The 22532-nt window shown below is 33.7% G+C and overlaps 3 protein-coding genes across 3 annotated transcripts; all 3 read left to right on the forward strand.

Annotated features, from left to right (window-relative positions):
- The first annotated feature begins 5533 nt into the window (after nucleotides 1-5533).
- LOC137822277 (protein FAR1-RELATED SEQUENCE 6-like) lies at nucleotides 5534-8427 on the forward strand. Its single transcript, XM_090295668.1, has 4 exons — nucleotides 5534-5679; nucleotides 5782-7941; nucleotides 8017-8208; nucleotides 8281-8427. Exons 1-4 carry the CDS (start codon nucleotides 5548-5550, stop codon nucleotides 8425-8427), a joined length of 2631 nt encoding a protein of 876 aa, XP_090151794.1. The 5' UTR covers nucleotides 5534-5547.
- Nucleotides 8428-14698: 6271 nt separating this feature from the next.
- FP6 (farnesylated protein 6) lies at nucleotides 14699-15717 on the forward strand. The gene is made up of 2 exons (XM_068625154.2): nucleotides 14699-14968; nucleotides 15088-15717. The coding sequence occupies exons 1-2, from the start codon at nucleotides 14888-14890 to the stop codon at nucleotides 15469-15471; spliced, it is 465 nt and encodes a 154-aa protein (XP_068481255.2). The 5' UTR covers nucleotides 14699-14887; the 3' UTR covers nucleotides 15472-15717.
- Nucleotides 15718-17568: 1851 nt separating this feature from the next.
- On the forward strand, nucleotides 17569-21841 carry LOC137821965 (beta-galactosidase 13). Its single transcript, XM_068626790.2, has 17 exons — nucleotides 17569-17897; nucleotides 17999-18094; nucleotides 18184-18296; nucleotides 18390-18456; nucleotides 18538-18630; nucleotides 18717-18860; nucleotides 18942-19036; nucleotides 19129-19234; nucleotides 19329-19532; nucleotides 19613-19780; nucleotides 19871-20049; nucleotides 20144-20253; nucleotides 20346-20455; nucleotides 20565-20672; nucleotides 20757-20861; nucleotides 20970-21115; nucleotides 21216-21841. Exons 1-17 carry the CDS (start codon nucleotides 17673-17675, stop codon nucleotides 21682-21684), a joined length of 2538 nt encoding a protein of 845 aa, XP_068482891.1. The 5' UTR covers nucleotides 17569-17672; the 3' UTR covers nucleotides 21685-21841.
- Nucleotides 21842-22532: the final 691 nt, after the last annotated feature.

Genomic DNA, 22532 nt, shown 5'->3' on the forward strand with positions numbered 1-22532 from the left:
TAGTTTAAATTTATGTCTGGTTAATACTTGTGTTTGTTAGTTTGGAAGTTTTAGCTACTAATTAGTTTAGTATCACTTGTCTCTTTTGTATAAGAGTTGAACCATCCTAAAATAACTCGCATTTATTAATTTATTATTGTCAATAAAAAAAAAGTTTGTAATCACACATCATTTTCTACAAATGTACAGTTCTATGGGAGGAACAACTTTGGCATTGTTTTGAAGACAAGATGTAAGTTATCAGCTAATGACTTAGGCAGAATTTAGTTGAGAATGATGTGGGTTTTAAGCATATTTAACCTTTGTTAATTGCATATTGCTTTCTGAGTGGTTGATATGTATAAACCTTCTCATCCACCAAAAGCCAAAAGCCAAAAGCTACACCTAATAGGTTTCAGTTATATATATATGGCTTTGTTTTGAGGAGTGGGAGCCAACCAGAGTTGTTAGCTATAACTGAAAGCAAAAGAGTGGTAGAATTTTATTTTATAGAAATGGCTCATAAAAAAATAGAGCAAGTATGTGAAATGATCCTAATTTTGGGTTGAACTTTGGAGTTTATAGTGAACCTATCTTTTTGGAAGTGCACATGTAATCAGAGGAAGGCACGAGCATGAGCCACCTTGAGTTTGGACTCTTACGTTGGAATCCCAAATCACGGAAACATTATATGTCAGCCAAGACAACAACAAACAATAAAAATAAAAAAAAATGATGTTTGATTTCCCTTGGTGTTTGGGAAAAGTCATGGCCACACCACAATATATTTTAGCAATTAATTGAGATTTGTTTTGGAAAAACGTTATATTTCCTTATCACTATCACTCTACTCAAACAAAACCCATAATCTTTCTCGTGGAAAATGGGGTTTGCTTTTTTTAAAACTATATATCAAAGATGGGATATTGTTCCATTACGCGTTACGCGTACCCAATTTATCGTATTTTGACGCAAAAAGTCTTCGCAGCAACTTCTCAACTACTTGTCTTTTTCTTCTATTGGCTTTCAACCTTGCCCAAAGTGACATTAAACTTCCCATCTCCACCTCCAAGTTACCTATCCAGGACTTTAAAGAAGCGTCACAATTTTATTTTTTCTTTCTAAAAAATCAAGTCGTTCAACGTCGTCATAATAGTTCACTTTTGGACTTTGATTTCGCACACTCATGAAACTTTGATATATGGTTGATTTTCCACCATGGAAAATCTTTGGTACTGTCATTATTTCTACACCCACACACTGCTACGTTTTGAAAGTGGTGATGATGAATTCAAAGTTTGGGCAATGGCACAGTCCAATTAACTACTTGTTGTACCAGCTTCTGAGCCACCCTTATAAAACCTTCTTAAATTTAAGTTGTTTCGAAGTTAAGGATACAGATTAATGAAATTTTTTGGTTTCTACATGCTTAATATCAGTTTTGAATTTGAGTATTTTGGGTCCTAAACAGTTACTATACTAAAGGTAGATTGAATGTTATTATTTTATTCTGTAGGTGACATATGCATACATATTTTGAAAAATGATGATGCAAGTGTAATAGAGTTTTCTGCATTTAATCTGACATGAAAAAGCCTAGAAACAGCACTAATTATATATGGTGTTATGTTAGTACATGAAAAGGCTGTCCCACTCCACTAGTACAAAATTGAGTTGAAAAGCACCATCTACTTTTGGTATGTCTTTTATTTTATATTATGTAAAGAGGTTAAAGAAGAGGCGATTGAATGGTTTTGGTAATATGAGAAGCACCGCCACGGTGGATAGGATAATTGAAGAAAAAAAGTTGGTGAATTCATCCGTACATGGCTTGGGTGAAACAATGATGCCGTAGTTGCGGGGTCTTTGCTTCACAAGGATCACCTCTTTTCTCTTCCTTTTGTTTGTATCTACGATGAGTCAATCATGTGTTCTTATTCAACATCTACCCCTCTGTACGAAATGCTTATGTTTTCCCATCTTTGAAGATATCAGAAGATAAAGTTGATTTCGATTATTGTCATGTAAATGTCTTCTCTTATATATGTGAGTCTTACTTTAATAATACATAATAATGAAATGAATAAAATATTTAGTTTACCGCACCTGCCATGTTTTTAAGACACTGAACATGATGGTATAGTATGGTATAATAACAAATTGGCAGGTTTACAGTAGTTTATTGCTCTGTCTGTTGCATGCATATGTTTATGTTTTTGGTGTTTGTGCCACTGAAGATGAAGATGAGCGTATATATCAATCGGGTCAGTTTTCCATATTAGCTGGCAACTTAATTAAATATGGAGAGGATTAAAACAGGTAAAGACAATTTAATGGAATATAAAACTTTTAGTCAGTATTTTGAGGCAATAGTTTTTATTTCCAAATACTTAGGTTAAGATAATGAAAGTGAAGATTCCATGCATGCTTAGCTTGCACACATGGAAAAGAGATGAGTAATATCATTGACTACCTTCTTCTCCTTTATTGCTTACCACACACTGAGTCACTCAGTAAACTCATCCTTCTTTCTCTCTCTTCTCATAAATACCTTTCTTTTCTTCTTCCTCCTCATTCACTTCTTGCTTCTCCCAAACTTCACACTACACCCATTTCTATCTATCTTTTTTCTTTTACTTTTTTTCTCAAATTAACTTTCTCTCCCCACTTCCCAAACAAACTAATCATTCATTACTTTCTCACTTCTATATCTTTAATTCATACTCTACATATTTCTAATTGTCATGGTATGAACCGATTGGTCATTATTACGATTCAAACTTTTTGACCGAACTGATCGAGACTGCACAGCTGTGCAGGTCAACCGACACATCTAATCCATTAACGTTCAAACCAAAGTCAGTAAAGTTAAACTACCATTAAGAATTAGATAATACGCCCTTAAGTGTGACCCACTCCACTAATCCGACCCAATAAGGTAAACCCATTAAAATAATATAAATAACACACACTCTAAGAACAAATGTACATCATTATCATTGTATACCCCCGAGTGCCAAATACCCATTTTACTGACTTGAGCGTCGAAGTGCCTTCTTCTGCAGGTACCTCATCCATTTGACATTTACCTCAGACTGAGAGGCCGAAACCCGAAGGAGTGACATCAAAGCTAGAAGGATCATAGTGAAACTCTAACAACCTACCCGAAAGAAGGAAGAAGAAGTTATTCAATAGTTTTCTAGGTCCATAATTTTTTTTTAGTTTCTAAAATGGTTCATAATTTAGTTATTATTATAACTAATTATTTTAGTTTCTACAAATTGGTTTCTATTTCAAGATTTTCTTGTAGTGATCTCCCTACTAGGAATACTTACCATTTCTAATGCCATTTTTCACTATTAGAGAGGATAATATTCCTCCTAACTTCAACTACTATTATAGTAGTAAACTGATTGATCTCTTTAGGAGACATTTTTTTTACGACAACTTATTTTATTACAAACTTGCATAACTTTTTTTGTAAGAGTATTTTATTTCTAATTTTCTTTTTCCGTGTCTACACGATTATTTCACACTCTAGGATGGAAAAAAAAGTATTCCATGAAAAATTAGAAAATCCTTTTCTGACTTTACTATATGTTTCATTTTTATTTAACTATTTTTAATTTAAAAAGAACCTCTAGGAATAGGAATACTATCTAAACATATTTTTAGATATGTCCAAAAATAGTATTCTAGTTGGAATACTGATCTAAAATGTGATTCCTGAAACTTGAAACAAATGTAGGCTAAAAAACCTATTATGTCAAGATAGATATGAATGTTTACGTTACGTTGCCTTCACTACTAGTTTTTTTTTAATAATATTAAATAATTTTCTTTGATCTTTATAATTTTATATAATATGTATATTAAGAAAAATGCGCCGTAACCCATTTATTTATTATTTTTCCTTTCTATTGTTCTGTTTTTCTTCCCACTTCTTTTTATTTATATTTTCTCTCTATCTTTGTTCTTCAATATCATTTTTTATTATTTTTTATAATAGATTATACCAATTAGAAGATAAGAGAGTATGAAGTAATTATGTCCAATAAAACGAGTAAAATAATTTTTACTCTAAATATTTCTCTGCCCCAACCTAATTATCTAGGTATATATGTGTGTGTTTTTTAGAAATTTACTTGTCTTGTTAGTTGAGAAATAATATTCTTTGAACTAGGGCAATGTTTGATTTGTAGTTTTAGTTGGTTTAGTGACAACTTTTTAGATGCCTAAATATGTGGGAGCTTTTTAATTCTCTTTTGCTCATTAATGGACTCTAAATAATTTTCAAGTACGGAAAACTATTCTAACATTTAGCTTGATTTAGAAAAAATGTTATCACTATAACTTTTTATTATGTGTTTGGGAGTATGTAAATTGATGAGTTTTATTTACGTTATAATTATGCATTTTAGACTTGCTAGAATGAATCAATTGGTTAATTTGAAATTAAAACCTGTTTTAATTATTATTTTTTTGCAAAATTGTTGATTTTTTTGCATAATCTGCTTCGGATATGATAATGAGATTTCACTCGACGAATCTCATTCAGTTGTATATATATTCTATAACTAAATTACATAAAAGTACCTATAGAGTGGAATTATCAATACATATTTATAATCAAGTTGAAGGTTTATATAAGTGATATTTTAACATTTTTTTTAATTTACCTTTATTTTTAATTAAATTTCAATTGACTTTTATTTTTAAAATGTCAATAGTTAATATTAATCATATTATAAAAAGAGCATGCTTCTTTTTGGGCTATGGTTGTAGCCTTTACAAAAGCAACAAAAAGAAAAGGGTGCATACACCAAATGTGGGTATGCATTAGTAAAATAGCAGTTAGCCACTACACCAAACCACCTCATACTTAGTTCCCCTTAACAAACTTAGGCAATTGCTTCCTGCACCCGATCAATTGTGATTGGCACCCGACACATTTTTTAAAATCCAAAAATGCCCTTGTCTTCTTCATTTATGAAAACATTGAATGGTGAGGAAGAAGAAGTTCATGAATGTGTGAAGCTTTGGTTTGAGCTGCAAAAGAGAAGGTTGTGCTTCGTTCATTGTTGCTAAGTTGAGTGTAAGCTTCGTTTGGCAAGTTAATGAGGTAAGTAATCCATTTTCGTTCGTCTTTGGTTATTTTCTCGAGCTCAGCTGGTCCCGGATATCGGAATCTGGAATTCAAATTTTCTGCCTACGGATATTAATATCCGGAAGTCAAAATTTTGTATACGGATAATAATATCCGGAACTAGGATTTGCCTACGGACGCTGATATCCGTAGTTCATATTTGCCTTACGGATGAAAATATCCGGAACTAGTATTTGCCTTACGGATGCAAATATCCGTAGTTCATAATATTTCCTTACGGATGAAAATATCCGGGACTAGTATTTGCCTTACGGATGAAAATATCCGTAGTTCATAATATTGCCTTACGGATATATATATCCAGAAGTTAACTGTTGATATTTTTTTGGTTATGGATTAATTTATCCGGAAGTGAAGTGTTAATTTTTTTCAGCAACCGAATGGATACAACAGAGTCATACATGGGAGTTTTAGGGGAGATTGATGTGTGGGATGGATTAGATGATGTTGATCTGGAGCAGTCAACAAGTTATAACGCATTAGATAATGAACACAGGGCACATGAATGTAGTGAGGCATTTTCTACAAATGAGGTATGGTCAATGTTGGGTTGTGAATGTTTTTTATATGAATTATTTTTAAATTTGGCATGATGATCAAGATGTTCTTTTAAATTTTTAAGAATGTTATTGTAGGTATTTCGTGATCGAGATGAGCTGTTAGATTGGGCGAGAAGTGTTGGCTATAGTTATGGGTTTGTCATTGTTATATTAAGGTCAGATACATGGACGGGCCAACGAGGAAGGATGACCTATGTATTGTTAGGTTGTGAGAGAGGAGGTAAATACAGACGGTATAAAAAAGAAGTAGATGTCAGTCAAACTGGAAGTAGGAAGTGTGAGTGTCCTTTCAGATTGCGAGGCAAACCAGTCAAAGGTGGTCAAGGGTGGAAGGTTGAATTAATTTGTCGTTCTCACAATCATGACTTGGCAGAGACAATGGTGGGTCATCCCTATGCTGGAAGGTTAAGTATAGAGGAAAAGGTTATGGTTGAGGATATGAGTAAAACTGCAGTGAAGCCAAGAAATATTTTACTAACCATGAAAGAGAGAAATGAGAAGAATGTGACAACGATTAAGCAGGTTTATAATGCAATCACTGTTCACCGAAGATCACAACGAGGTCACAGAACAGAAATGCAACAACTGATGTTGTTACTAGAGCGAGACAGGTACGTGCATTGGTGTAGGTGCGATGAGGTCTCTAATATTGTGCAAGATATATTTTGGACACACCCAGATTCAGTAAAATTGGTGAACTCATTTAACATTGTCATATTAATGGATAGTACGTACAAGACGAACAAGTATAGGATGCCGTTACTTGAGGTTGTTGGGATTACGTCTACAGGTTTGACTTTCTCCGTTGCATTTTGTTTACTAGCAGCAGAAAAGGAAAATAATTTTTTTTGGGCCCTTGACAGACTTAAAGGGTTGTTTTTAAGAGTTGATTCATGCCCTAGGGTGGTGGTATGTGATAGAGATGTTGCCTTAATGAATGCAATTAGAATGGTGTTTCCTGAAGCTTATAATTTGCAATGTCGGTTTCACATTGATAAAAATGTGAAAGCAAAATGTAAAATGTTGGTGCATCCAAGAGAGGCATGGGATCAAGTAATGGAAGTGTGGGGATCTGTTGTGGATTGTGATATTGTTGAGGCCTTTGAAGATCGTGTCAATGCTCTTCGAGTTGTCTGTTCTCCATGGCCTATATTTGTTGATTATGTGATGGATACATGGTTACGTCCACATAAAGAAAAATTTGTCAAGGCATGGATAGATAAGGTGATGCACTTAGGAAACACAACAAGTAATAGAGTTGAGGCGGCACACTGGAGCCTAAAGAGAGTTCTTCAGAATTCGATGGGGGATTTATGTTTCTGCTGGGATTCCATCAATAAGATGATTATTTTACAACATAATGCAATCAAAGATTCATTCCAAAAGAGTTTGCATGTGGTTGGACATCGGTTCAAGGTTACAGCTTACAAAAAATTGTTAGGTTTTGTGTCTAAATATGCTTTGAACCTTATTTCAGAAGAACTTGATAGGGTTAAATCAGTGGGGTTTGATAAAAGTAGGTGTGGATGTAGTCTTACATGTACTCATGGTCTTCCTTGTGCGTGTCAATTGGCTTCATTTGGTGTTGGTAGCATACCACTTAAATCAATACATGTGATGTGGACTCGTTTAAGTTTTGAAGACATTGCTACTGAACAATCTTCATCTGAGTTGTCAATTGATAAAGAGTTTGAGGTCATCGCGAAGCGGTTTAAAGAGTTGGATGTTGCTGGTAAGGTTAACATCAAGAGTAAATTGCAGGATATTGCCTTTCCAGAGAAAACATCTATTTACGCACCAGATCATAAGGTGAAAACAAAAGGTGCTGTAAAGATGTCTCGTCCTACCAAATTCATGAGATCAACTAAGCGAATCCCTTCTTATTTTGAACATGTGGATTTCTTACACTCACAACATGATAGTTGTGCAAGCAAAAAATCTAATGAAGAAAGCTTACCAGAAATTGTACCAGCAAAATGTATTCCTTTCCTTGATCAGTTCCCTGTAGGGTATCATCCATATATTGTTGATGTTGTTGACGTTAGGGCTGATGGCCATTGTGGCTACCGTGCTGTTGTTGCCCAATTGGGAATGGGAGAGGAGTCATGGGCTGTTGTTCGAATGAATTTGTTAAAAGAACTAAGTGAATGGAGACAAGAATATGTTCAACTCTTTGGTGGTGATGATAGATATGAATACTTGAAGAACTCACTTCTAGTGGAACACATGTCTATGGTACCAACCACTAAAACCATTTCATTTTTACATTGCATTTCTTTATTTAACTTTGTTTGTCAATTGTACTTGCAGGCAGGAACAGATAAGTGGATGACAATTCCAGACATGGGATATGTTATTGCAAATCGGTATAATGTCATTCTTGTTTCTTTGTCCATGTTACAATCATTGAGTATTTTTCCTTTAAGAACCCAAGCACCAAGTAACTTCCGTCAACACCGAATCATTGCAATTGGACATGTCCACGAAAATCATTTTGTCCAGGTATAAACTAAACCAATCAAGATTGATGTGCTAAATCAAGATTTGTGTACCTTATATTTATTACCTTTATAGGTCAAGCTCAAAGATGGTTGTCCAATTCCACCTACGGATATATTGTGGGCATCACATCGTTATCCGGCGGCCCAAACTTGGTCAACATACTACACTAGCCGGATACAAGTTTATACCCAACTAATGTCCATTAGACGATATTTGTAATTATAACATTTGTAATAGCATAATTTAGATTTATGGATGTTTAGTACATTTGCAGTTGTCCTACAATATTCACTGAAGTCACTGTTATGCCTACGGATAAAAAAATCCGGAAGTCACTGTTATGCCTACGGATAAAAAAATCCGGAAGTCACTGTTATGCCTACGGATAAAAAAATCCGGAAGTCACTGTTATGCCTACGGATAAAAAATTCGGAAGTCACTGTTATGCCTACGGATAAAAAAATCCGGAAGTCACAATTATGCCTACGGATAAAAATATCCGTAAGTCATACTTTTGCCTACGGATAAATATATGCGTAAGCCAGTGATTTCTGTACTAATGATCATATTGAAACATATAAGGATCATATTGAAACATATAAAATAAAAGTAACGTGAAGCAAGAACCGATAAGGATCATATTGAAACATATAATTAAGGTTCAGATACATTGTCATGGATCAAAATATTACATAAAAAGAAATCGTAATACATCTGACATATTGAGAAATCCTAATCAATCATTCCTACGTGCATGTCTCCTGACATAAACAGCTCTTTGATCAGTCGCTCCTCGTGCTAACGTAATGGCTGCTTGTATGCCTTCCCAAACAGGGCTGCCCTCCACGACATCGCCATGATCAACTAATGGCTGCAATGTCTCTGTAATTCTACGACAAATACCCTACAAGCATGAATGACATACTATTAGAAAAAAACAATACAAATTAATATCTTAACAAGGTTAGAAGCATACCAGAGCAGGATGTGACTCCTCATGATGACTTGGCACTGCTTCGTGATGACGTGCATCTGAGGGTACCGGTACAGGACGGTCATCCTCATCTGTATTAATCACACATGGATGTGATACAGATCTAAACCAACCCATGTACTCTTGAACGCAAGCGTTAGGATGACGTGCTATGGCATAGTCATGTATGACATAATCATTGAAATGTAACCATCGACGGTCCATTTCATTTGTATCCGGATGACCATGTCCAATTACAGATGGGTTGCGAGGGATGATCTGTGTATAGCCATACTGACGCAGAACACGTTCTGGCATGTGCAGCTGTGTCCAATTTCCAAGCCTCAAATAACCACAGAATAAGGAAATCCACTCGAATGGACGTTCTTCCCTGTGCTCGTTGTATGGACAAAACCGAATGGAAGCTGGTGTCAATGTATCCAACTGTGATCGTACAACAACAATTGAAGTACCTTTTCCAGCATCATACAGCCTGCACCGAGGTTGATCTTCAGAATACAATGCTTGCATACGTCTCATCCCTATAGACGGGAAATGCTCATAAATCCACCCCTGCAACAATGTTGCATAACCAGCTAGTTGCTTTGTATTTGCATAACTACAATCTCCTAGCTGTTCATACATGTGAGTTAGGGCAGCTGCTGCCCAAGAATATCCCCCGGTAAGCCTCAAATCAACAAAAAATCCAAGATAAAACACACTTACTGATGTAGCACTCTTGTCCGCAAAAATAGTGCAACCGACAAGGTGAAGTAAGTATGCTCTGGCAGCCACAGTCCACTGCCTCCTTGAGCATGCATCTTGATACACTTCTCTTAACCAGCTAAGGCGCACATGAGCTCCCCGACAGTGTCTTGTTTCTTCAGATGCAAGTGCATGGTCAACACGGAGGGCTTCTACCAATAAATCAGTCGCCGAATCAGAATCTAAGGTTTCCTGTGTGTAAAACTGACCGACAATGGGTAAATGTAACAAATTTGACACATCATCAAGAGTGATGGTCATCTCCCAAACCGGTAAATGAAAACTGTTTGTCTCTGCATGCCACCTCTCTACAAAAGCACACAGCAGTCCTCGGTCTAGACTCTCATAACTAGCATGAAGCAGACCACCTAAGCCAGACAATTCTACAACAGCTTCTATGCGCTCATGAGGTGCTCCTAACTTATTTATCTTCCTCCCATGTGAAACGACCTTCAGCTCACCACGATCCTACAATAATCAACATATATCATCAATAATCAGGAATGCATAACAAATACAAAAATTTATTTTTCATTACTTACCAAACCATCCCACAACTGTTTGGCTACGTGATGTTCATAATTAACAAGTAAGGACTTATCCAATGGCCCTCCTGGATAGCCTTCATCATCAACTTCAACTTCTTCTTGTTCAATATAATCTTCAAACTCTTCATTTGGAATTGAAGTACTAGACCCACCCCGTTTTCTTCTAATCGATGCAGTTGGACGCACACGATCCAAATTAGAACTTCCTCCACCTCTAGTCCGCACCATCTTACATTTCATAAAAGTAACATTCAATCCAACATATATAACAAAATTATAACACATATAGTTTAAAACACTTGTGAAAAATTTCACACTAATACGGATATTAATATCCGCAGACCAATAACAACAATCCGGATAAAAATATCCGCAAGTCAAACGTAGCTTACGGATAAAAATATCTGGAACCCACTTTTGAATTACGAACAAAAAAATCCAGAACCAATTCTTGCACTACGGATAAAAATATCCGTAAGCCATTAATGAAGTCCGGATGAAAAAATCCGGATGCCAATATTCCTCTGCGGATAAATTTATCCGGAACAAAATGGTGGTCTACGGATAAAATTATCCAGAAGCAAATGGTGATCTGCGGATAAAATTATCCGGAATGTACTACTCTACGAAGAAAAATCCATGAACGGTACCTCAACTTCTTTGACGATGAAGCACTCACGACGAAGCAAACCAACTCTGCTCACGGTGGCTCACGGTGGCTCACGGTGTCTCCCGGCAACTTCACGGTGGCTGCTGCTGCTTCACGGTGGCTGCTGCTTCACGGTGAAGAAGAAGAAGAAGAAGAAGAACCCTATTGTTGGGTGCAGATCATAATTTAAGTGTTTTTAATTTCATTAAGGGTAATATGGTCTTTTCACAAATCTGATTGGGTGCCAGTCACAAAGCATTGGGTGCAGGGAGAATGAGCCACAAACTTACTCCATTCTCAAACATGGGCCTCCGTCAACAAACAACATCTATTAGCCTATTTCTTCTTGCACCTCCATATGTTCTTCTGGCACCCCATTTAAAACATGAAAATACTTTTTTTTATCTTTTTTTGTGTCACCTCCATATTTTGGATTATATAATCCAGAATGGTATTTCGGATTATATAATTTGGAAGTCTGAATTTGATAATAACTTATGAATTATGTAATCTAGACACGTATTTGAAAAAAGGCTTTCGAATTACATAATCCAGAAGTTAGAAAGACTTCCGAATTATGTAATCCATAAACTAATCATGCGTATGAACAAAAAAATTTGGATTATGTAATCTGGAAACTAATTACAAATTTGAAAAATAACTTTCGGATTATGTAATTCAGAAACTAATTATGCATCTGAAAAAGACCTTTTGGATTATGTAATCTGAAAGCTAATTACGAATTTGAAAAATAACTTTCAGATTACAAAATCTGGAATATTACATAGGAATATTTTTGAAAATAAGAAAATTTATGAAGGTTGGGAGAAAAACATATGGAGGTGCAAGAAGAAACAGTCCATCTACTAACCAACTATGCTATGGCCCAAATACTCTTTACGTTTTCTTTATTGGACCCAAGTGAAGTGTGAGTATATGGTGAATGAATAAAATGTGATCGAATTTTTGTATGAAAAAAAATTGTGATATGAAAGTCATTTTAGAATATGTTTTAATCAAGTTTTTAGGTTATCATATGTTACTGAATTTCTCTTAAATCATTCATAACAATCTAATTCCACCTTTAAGATGTTCATGTCGAGATGAACAAAATGTTTTTGAGTATGAATAATATCATATTAGAATATATAAGTGGAATACAATTCTCATTTTACAAATTAATTTTATAAAATTATATTAAATGAAAACTCTTTTTTAAGATAATATTATGTCCTAATACATGTAACACAATAATAACATTCATAATCATAATAGGTAGTACCATCTAAATATATTTTGTTCATATAACTTAGGCTAAATATGATGTTAGTTAAGTTTTCTCAATCTGCACTTAAAAAATTAACCTACAATTGTATAGCCACATTTTAATAGTGACTTTTAAGAGTTATGTGGTTATTAAAAATTAAACCTTTATAAGTGTAAAGAAGAAGAAAAAACAATAAATTATTAAGTAGTTATATAAATGTTTGGAATGTGAACCTTTTATTTAAATTACAGCTTTATCCCACTTCTTAAAAATATTGTCTAATAATTAAAAAGTAAACAAATTAGAGACAAGTTTTATCATACTTTTAGAAACTTGTAAATATTATTTTTTTTAAAAAAATGACATGCACGTGGTCCTCTTTCTTTTTAAAGTATTATTTCCACTTTACTTTAATGTTTCTTTTCCCTTTCATTTTCTCTTTTATACATAACGCTGTCGAAGGACCCTACGATAAAACTTGAAAGAGTAATTCAATATGAAACCAAATATACCGATGTGAAAAAAGAAAAGAAAAACTCTCTTTTTCATTCATATCACACATTCACATAACAAATATACTCAATACAAAAATTAAACGAAATAAAATACAATATTTTTTACCAACTTAATTACAAAACTATAAAATTTTAAATTTATCTTTCTAAATATAAATTTAAATCCATTTTGTTTCCTGGTAGAGTTAAATTAACTTAATTCATTTTTATATCAGACAGAAGCGGAAAATAAAAAATATAATAGAAAAAAGTTATAAAAAATAAGTTGAATTTCTTCGTACACATTCTAACGTGATATAAGAATCTTCATCTCATAATGTTTTTATAATGTCTATTTTTTTTTATTTGCATATAAAAGTCCTAATGCCATGCTTAATGCAGATAAAAAAATAATGTAAAATAAATTCTTAAAACTTGTGTTCTTCATAATGAAGTTTTATAGTAATAGTTGTCAAACAATGATTGGTATTATTCATAATGAAGTTTTATATGTGAAAAAAACTTTCTACTAGTTTCAAGATGGTGTGAATTTGTGAATTAGGTCTCAGTTGTTGCATCACGACAATAACAAATTTATAACGATTCACACTATAACAAAAAAGAAATACCGAAAAGGAACTAAACAAATATTTATTTGATTTGGATTTAAAATTCACGTCATATTATGTTCAATTCTAAAATTGTTTATATTAATTTATTACATCGACTTTTGAAGATGAGCTTAGTAAACATTAATTTATCACTTATTTTTAAATTAAGTTTGTAATTAATGTAATTTAGTGTCTTAATATTTTTTATTTAAAATTTATTTAATTTAACGACTATTTGATCTATATTAATATTTTTTATTTTAAAATTTATTTAATTTAACATCTTTTTGATATTGTTAATATTTTTTTATTTTAAAATTTATTTATTTATATTTTTAATATTAATTTAAATTGTATAGTAATTTTAAAAAAAGTTTCTCATAAAACAATATTTTTTTAGTAAAATAAAATATAAACAAAAGATTTGAAAAAAATAAAATTATAGTGGATGAAAAAGATGAGTGTGGAGGAAGGATATGATTGTGAATGAAGTAGATGACTCTAAATGAAAAAATTAGAGAAATAGAGGATGAAAAAGATATGTGTGGGTAAAAGTAATGTGTGTCACTAAATAAGATGATTGTAGATGAAAAAAAATGAATATTAACTAAGGAGGTGAATGCTGATAAAGAAAATGAATGTAAACATTTATATTAAAAATGAGAAAGAAAACTTGTATATAATATTATCTTAATTTTTTGTGGCTTACCTTTTATTTATTTTATTTATTGTTTACATAAAAACTTGTTAGGATTATAATATACACCTAAGAAAAATGTTTTTTCAGGTTTACCAAACATATAAGAAAATATAAATAATATTTAGAATAATTTTGAATATAATATATATTCGTATTTTTATAAGTTATTTTAATAAATGATTTAATGTTCGTATTGAGATGAAATAAATAACAAACTACTTATTAAAAATTACTGGTTTGAATTTATTATTAAAAATCTGAAACTGAAATGATTTGTTGGGTTAAAGAATGGTAAGTTGTGTGTTGTTGGGGTTGGGGCAGTGGTCCCGCCACCCTCAAGAGTTTAAAAAGTATGATTTGATTATCATAATTATTGGAATTGGAATTGGAATTAGGTGGGCCCACCCACTTGTACCTCACTCCAAACAGAAGGTTTGAAACGGACGCTGTTTTTTTTTAGGCGGTCATGGATCCCGTAAAATCATCACCGTCCAATTGGAGAGATGGACACGTGTCCTCCCACATTTCGTCGCCTGATATAGCACCCAAAAGATCTTCGCTTCTCACTAACCTTAACTTTGTCTGTATCACTGTCTCAGAGTCTCAACTGCTTTACTCAGATCAGATATTGGAACCAAATATTGTTTGATTCCTTTGGTTTGAAGCGAAAAAATGGGTGCTCTGGATCACATCTCCGAGCTCTTTGACTGCTCCCGTGGCAGTTCGAAACTGAAGAAGCGGAAGCAATTGCAGGTAATTCATTGATTATTATTACTGTAGGACGATATGAGATAGATCCAGATAGGAGAAATTAAGTTGAGTTTGTTATATACTGTTATTGGTATGTTGTTGAGCGTGTATGAATGAATCAGACGGTGGAGGTGAAGGTGAAGATGGACTGCGAAGGGTGCGAGAGGAAAGTGAGGAAAGCAGTGGAGGGGATGAAAGGCGTGAACCAGGTGGAGGTGGATCGGAAGGCCAACAAAGTCACAGTGGTGGGCTACGTGGATCCCTCTAAGGTGGTGGCACGCATTGCTCACCGCACCGGCAAGAAAGCAGAGCTCTGGCCGTACGTCCCTTACGACGTCGTTGCGCACCCCTACGCACCCGGGGTGTATGATAAGAAAGCTCCCTCCGGTTACGTGCGAAACACCGATGACCCTCACTATTCCCATCTCGCACGTGCCAGCTCCACCGAAGTCCGCTACACCACCGCCTTCAGTGACGAGAACCCCACCGCTTGTGCCGTTATGTGACGCTCTTTCTTTTGGCCTTTCATGTTCCCAAACTTTTCCATCTGTGTGCTGCCACCATTATTATGTTCGACTTCATTGTATATTAGTATTTTGGTTTTCAGAATCTCGCTCAATCAAACTTTGTTTCATAATATTTCCAGTATTTTGTTTTCTTTGCTTTCATCGATACCTTTCTCTAATGGATACTTCAAATTCAGAGTTTACAGGGTCATAAGCTCTTGAATATATGCTAATTACCTCTTCAAATCTTTCTTTTTCATGGATCTTGCTTCAATTATCAATTCATAAAGAAACACCATGGATCTTGTTATTTGTGAACCTTTGTTGATTTTTATTTTTTTTTATAATTTTTGGTGATATTTGAATTTATAGGTTTATGTTCATAATTTGAAATAATTAGCGATATTTTGTTGTGGACTATCTCAAAATAAATTTGTTGTTTAAGTGACAATGTATTTACTTTAAATAATCATGTAAAAAGAATTATTTGTAATCTGGCTTTAAGCGAAACAATTATTCTAAGTCTGAATTTATGCGTTTCAAGCAACAAGTTATACACTTAAAGCGACCAGAAAAGCAATGTTTAGAAATGATGACATTGTCTTTTTATAAAAGAAAACTTTAAATGGAATAAAATCTCTTTCTACAAAGTAATCATATTTCTTACCAACCATCGAAAGTGTTCTAATATGAAAACCTGACAACAATTTAAGTGATAATTTAAGAAATGAAATTAGAAAGTTATAGTAAATAACAGATGAAAAATTAAATCATAACAAAATCCAATTTATCAGTATATTACCCGATAATATTTCCACTACAGGATTCTCATTCTTTTCGTACATCAACCATAATATATTACAATTACAAATATTTGATAAGCACTTTAAAATATAGAAACATAATTTTTTAATAAATAATTTAAAATATATCATAGTTTAAATTATAATCAACAGTTTAAGTTATAATAAAATTTATTTTTAACTATTAATAATTAATTAATTAATTTTGATATAAAGACAAAATGGTAAGTTTTTTAAGGTTGAAACGTAGATGGAAATAAATAAATAGCAATAAATAAAGTATATATTGAAATATACTTTTTTTTAACGAACATCGAAAGTAGTAAATGAAATATATATTAAAAAAGACAAAAAATATATTTAGAATGTCTAATTGAAAGAATGAAACTCTTATTCTTTGATTTTTGAATTTTAGTTTATAATATAAAAACATATCAAAGTTAATTTTATATACAGGTAAGCGTTTTAAAATCAAAATATCCAACAATTAGCCACGCCTTTTAAATGAATTGTAAAGAGAGCCAATATTTTATCTTTCATAATAACCTATAATAGAAGATATTAAAAAAATACATTTTCAATATATTTTAATTAAATCCATCTTAATTATAATTCACTTTAAATTTTGACATGTTTATAAAAGAATAATTGATTTGAGTGGTACTTAGATTTGAGTCTTATGGATAAAAAAAATATAGGTTCGATTTAAAAAACAATCAACTAAATTATTGACAAGATATTATCCGTAAAACAGTTTCATTCAAATTTATCATGTTAAGTGTTTGTTTAGAATAACTCAAAATAATGTCCTAAATTATAACGATTAAAACAATTATAAAAAAAACAAAAACTTCATGTTTATAATTAAATAAGAAAGTAGGATTTTTGTTTAGCAAAATGGAAAATATGTTATATGATTAAAACACTAAAGTGAAGAGTGAAAAAAAAAATATGATGATTAAAAATAATAAAAACACAATGTGTATAAACATTAAAAAAATAAGATAATTTGAAAAGGTTCAATACAGATGGATGTTATTTGATTTTCTATAATAATGGATTTTTTTTATTTTTTATTTTGAAAGGTGATGAGTAAATATAGGTAGATTGAGCTAAAAAAGACAGGAGTAAAAGAGGAAATGTGAGTGATTAGAGTTTTTATAGCAAAGATGAAGAAATGTCCACCAAAGAATGGTAACAGAATTCAGAAAATAGTGAGTGAGAGAGCAATTTTGTGTGGAAGGGTAGAGAAGAATTGGTGTGGGAGAGTAGTATATAAGAGAAGGTGATGCAATGAGGAAATCAGCTTGTGGGTACCTCTTTACACCTGAGGAAGGAGGACCCTTGCATTGGCTCACTCATTCTTTCCTTTCAATTCTTATGCAACAATAGTAAGTCATGAGGATGGAACACACCAATAACACCATGTCTCGCCCCCTTCTTTTCATGGCATTGCTTTCCATCGTTGTGGCTACAACACATGCACGTGGTCATCATAAGGGAGCGCATGGTCGTCACATGACCGCTCAAAATGTCACTTATGATGGTAAGTCCATGTTCATCAACGGAAGGCGTGAGCTGCTATTTTCTGGTTCCATCCATTACCCTAGAAGCACACAAGATGTAAGTTACTCTCTTCCTAATCATATACTAATGCTACATTATTCATGCAAACTAACAAAATTATATGCTTCATTTCATATTTGTGCGTATCAATAATGCAGATGTGGCCTGTCCTTCTTGATAATGCAAGACGCGGAGGCATAAATGTCATTCAAACCTACGTGTTTTGGAATGCTCATGAGCCCCAACAAGGACAGGTGAAATATTTCATTCCTCTTCTTTCAATTATTTTGTTACCACAAAACTCAAAGGGGTGTTCAGAAAATGTTTTTCCCTCAATATGCAGTTCAACTTTGCTGGTAATTATGACTTGGTGAAGTTTATTAAGCTCGTTCAAGAACATGGAATGTTTGTCACTCTTAGGGTTGGACCCTTCATCCAAGCTGAGTGGAACCACGGGTAAAACGTCCATTGATCAAGTTGATTTCAAAAAATATGATTCCTTTCCTTTCTTATTCTCAACCTCATTCTCATTCCTAATTTGTTCATCAGAGGTCTTCCATATTGGCTTAGAGAGGTTCCTGGCATCATTTTCCGCTCTGACAATGAGCCTTACAAGGTAGTTTCAATCCGTCATATATAATTTATGGAAATTTAATACAGAATTTAAGCATTAACATGAAAATCTTTTAATTTGAAGCAACACATGCAAGCATTCGTGACAAAGATTGTACAAATGATGAAAGATGAGAAGCTCTTTGCTCCCCAAGGAGGACCCATCATCTTAGCTCAGGTTTTGATTTTGTAACCAACCTTGTGTTTAATTTCTTTTTGAGTAATCAACCTACATAAACATGTGACATTATTCAATGGTTGCAGATTGAGAACGAGTACAACCACATTCAACTTGCATATGAAGAGAAGGGAGACAGTTACGTCCAGTGGTCTGCAAACATGGCAGTAGCACTGAATGTCGGAGTTCCATGGGTCATGTGCAAGCAAAGAGATGCACCTGATCCAGTGGTAAGTTATGATACAGTAGTAGTAGCATAGCCACAAATACTCTTCCAACTTAGTCTCACCTCGTGTGATTTCATTTGACAGATCAATGCATGCAATGGAAGACATTGCGGTGATACCTTCTCAGGGCCAAACAAACCATACAAACCATCCATATGGACAGAGAACTGGACCGCTCAGTAAGAAATGATTTGACGTTTATCCTTAGTGAACAACTTCATAATCATGAGCACTCATAATAATACATTTTTATTGTAATTTTCAAATTCAGGTACCGAGTACATGGAGATCCACCATCCCAAAGATCCGCAGAAGATATTGCATTCTCAGTTGCCCGCTTCTTCTCCAAGGGTGGAAACTTGGTTAACTATTATATGGTGTTTCTCTCGACATCTAAATCTTGTTGTATTAATATAACTTGTGGCCATTTTTTTCTGCTTAAATTTCTAACTCTATTTGCAACTTTTGTAGTATCACGGTGGAACAAACTTTGGTAGAACCAGTTCTGCATTTACCACAACCCGTTATTACGATGAGGCTCCTCTTGATGAATATGGTCTACAGAGAGAACCAAAATGGAGTCATTTGAGGGATGTGCACAAAGCTGTGCTCCTTTGCAGGAAGGCTATCCTTGGTGGCGATACCAATGTAGAAAAGTTGAACGAATTCCATGAAGTAATAATCTGATATGACTTCTGATGTCTCATATGAAAAGTAGTCTCACAAAAATATAACTAAAATAACTTGTCATGCAGATTAGAACCTTTGAGAAGCTTGGAACAAACATGTGTGCTGCTTTCATCACTAACAACCACACCATAGATGCAGCCACTATTAACTTTAGAGGCACCAACTACTTTTTGCCTCCACATTCCATTAGCGTCCTCCCTGATTGCAAGACCGTCGTCTACAACACGCAAAGTGTAATTAACTAACTAACTTGTTCATCTCTGATATATTATCATGTACAATTCACAATCAGGTATTTCATTCACTTTTGGCACATGCAACAGATTGTTTCACAACATAATTCAAGGAACTACGAGAGGTCGCCCATTGCAAACAATTTCCAATGGGAGATGTTCATCGAGGCTATTCCAACAACCAAAAAAATGGATACGTACCAGAAGCTTCCAGCAGAGCTTTACAGCTTGCTCAAGGACACCACCGATTATGCTTGGTACACCACCAGGTGAGTTTGTGTACGAGGAATGCTTAATTATTTTACTCTTGAAACATTTTATATGACTGTTGTCTCCAACTTCTAAGTTATTTATTCATTGCAGCTTTGAGTTGAGTCCACAAGACTTGCCAACAAAGCCTGGAGTTATCCCAGTTCTTCGTATTATGAGTCTCGGACACTCAATGGTTGCATTTGTAAACGGAGATCTTGTTGGTAAGTACATAATGTTAAAAGAAAAACACCATTAAAAAGGTGAGGAGAGGAGACAGGGTAGTAATGTCAATGTCTTATTTATTGTGTGTTAGGAACTGCTCATGGAACCCATGAAGAAAAATCTTTTGAGTTCCAGCGACCAGTAGCATTTAAGGTTGGAACCAACTATATTTCCATCTTGGCTAGCACAGTTGGATTACCTGTAAGAGACTTAACTTTTTTCTTCTTGTGTGTTTAATGAACACCAATCCAAGTTTTGGTGACCATAACAAAATAACATTATTTCATCTCTTGAAATTTTGAATATACAGGACAGTGGAGCTTACATGGAACATAGATATGCAGGACCCAAGTCCATATCCATCCTTGATCTCAACACCGGAACAATTGACATCAGTAACAATATGTGGGGTCATCGGGTTAGTAGAATTACTGCTCAGCAGAAAAATTATCGTTGAACATGTTAGAGTGATATAACTGAGTTGGTCCATTTCAATTGGCAGGTTGGTCTCAAAGGTGAGGGCATGAAAGTTTTCAGTGAGGAAGGATCATTGAAGGCAAAATGGATGCCACTCGCTCCAGTTCCACGCCCTTTAACGTGGTACAGGGTAAGAAATATCACACATCTTAAATGAAACTATTTTATTTATGAAACAGTTTCAAAAGCTTTCTACTTTTTTATATTTATTTAACAATATTATGCATTGGTTTTACAGACTAGATTTGCCACCCCAGAGGGAACAGGTCCAGTTGCCGTAAGGATGACTGGAATGGGCAAAGGATTGATCTGGGTTAATGGTCAAAGCATTGGACGCCACTGGATGACTTTCCTCTCCCCACTTGGAACACCTACTCAATCAGAGTAAGTAAATCACTGAAAAAAAATGTGAAAACCTTTGTCTTGGTCTTGAACTTGATCTTGATCTAACTAAAAACCTTTGTAATTTGCACCACTCATTCAGGTTCCACATCCCAAGAGCTTTCCTCAACCCACAAGACAACTTGCTTGTTATATTTGAAGAGGAGGCAATGAATCCAGGACAGGTTGAGGTATTGAACGTGAACAGAGACACAATTTGCAGTTTCATTGCAGAGAACGAACCTGCCAATGTGAACTCATGGGTGTCTAGGAGAGGAAATTTCCACCCTATTGTGTCAAATATTGGACCCCAAGCTGCACTAGAGTGCAATCCTGGGAAAAAAATTACAGCAGTTGAGTTTGCAAGTTTTGGCAATCCTAGTGGTTACTGTGGAGATTATGTTTTGGGAAGCTGCAATGTTGCTGCTACGAAGCAAATTGTGGAGCAACAATGCTTGGGCAAAGAAACTTGCACAGTTGCATTAGACCGTGCAGTGTTGAACCAAAATGGCGCGGATCCATGCCCAGAAATATTGGTGAAAACCCTTGCAATTCAAGCAAGGTGTTATTAATCAATCAATCAATGAGTCCAAAATAATTTGTTTGTTTTGGCTAAATAGAGTCCAGGAGCTCAACTTGTGTCATTGAGTTTTTGTAACATCGTACTTCAATTTACAATTTTTCATTTCCCTGGCAATAAAAATTTCACCCATTCAATTTTGTACACAACTTCTATCTTTTTTATTTTTCTTAAGTCTATTAGTAATGATATATATATATATATATATAATATTCTAACTACTTAACTTTTTTTATCTATAATTATACAAATATACCAATATTCTATAAATAAAAATAAATAAATAAGTATCACTATGATTTTTAAAAATTGATAAATTTTGTATATACGTCACACCTCAAATAATTTTTTCTCCGAAAAGTTAACAACATAAGCAATGTTATAAAAATTATATAATTAGTTTACATAATTTTGTGTAACATTTTTATTCTTTATTTTAGAAAAAGAAAAGAAAAAATTGACACGTGATATCTATGGTTCTACAGCTTTTAATAGTAAATGCTTAAAATAAATGAAGGGTAACTTGGTGGTAAAACACTATTTGATTTTTAATAGATCAAATATATTTTTTTAGAAGAAAGATGAGAGAACAATGCTTAGAAATAAAAAATCGCATCATTGTTACCAATATACTCTCTTAGTTAACAAGTGTTTCTTTCAAAGCTTCTTAATTAATTCATTTCTTAATTAACTTTTTGCAATGCTACCTAAGGTCACAGTATGGGCACTCAACCACTATAGGTATTATTTTCCTTTCATATAAATATTAAAACATTAATTTTGTGCATAGACTCCCACATAATATTTATAATTAAGAAGCAAGAATAATGATAGACTTGT

The sequence above is a fragment of the Phaseolus vulgaris genome, chromosome 9, assembly GCF_051622355.1.
Source record: "Phaseolus vulgaris cultivar YP4 chromosome 9, ASM5162235v1, whole genome shotgun sequence".
In the NCBI taxonomy this organism is placed as follows: Eukaryota; Viridiplantae; Streptophyta; class Magnoliopsida; order Fabales; family Fabaceae; genus Phaseolus; species Phaseolus vulgaris.

Bases quoted from the DNA above. Each gene is read 5' to 3' on its own strand.
- FP6 (XM_068625154.2), top strand. From the start codon at position 14,888: ATGGGTGCTCTGGATCACATCTCCGAGCTCTTTGACTGCTCCCGTGGC. The intron at 14,969-15,087 runs GTAATTCATTGA...TGAATGAATCAG, and splicing joins AGAAGCGGAAGCAATTGCAG to ACGGTGGAGGTGAAGGTGAA.
- LOC137821965 (XM_068626790.2), top strand. From the start codon at position 17,673: ATGAGGATGGAACACACCAATAACACCATGTCTCGCCCCCTTCTTTTC. The intron at 19,533-19,612 runs GTAATAATCTGA...CTTGTCATGCAG, and splicing joins AGTTGAACGAATTCCATGAA to ATTAGAACCTTTGAGAAGCT. The intron at 20,862-20,969 runs GTAAGAAATATC...TTGGTTTTACAG, and splicing joins GCCCTTTAACGTGGTACAGG to ACTAGATTTGCCACCCCAGA.
- LOC137822277 (XM_090295668.1), top strand. From the start codon at position 5,548: ATGGGAGTTTTAGGGGAGATTGATGTGTGGGATGGATTAGATGATGTT. The intron at 5,680-5,781 runs GTATGGTCAATG...ATGTTATTGTAG, and splicing joins AGGCATTTTCTACAAATGAG to GTATTTCGTGATCGAGATGA. The intron at 7,942-8,016 runs GTACCAACCACT...TTGTACTTGCAG, and splicing joins TAGTGGAACACATGTCTATG to GCAGGAACAGATAAGTGGAT.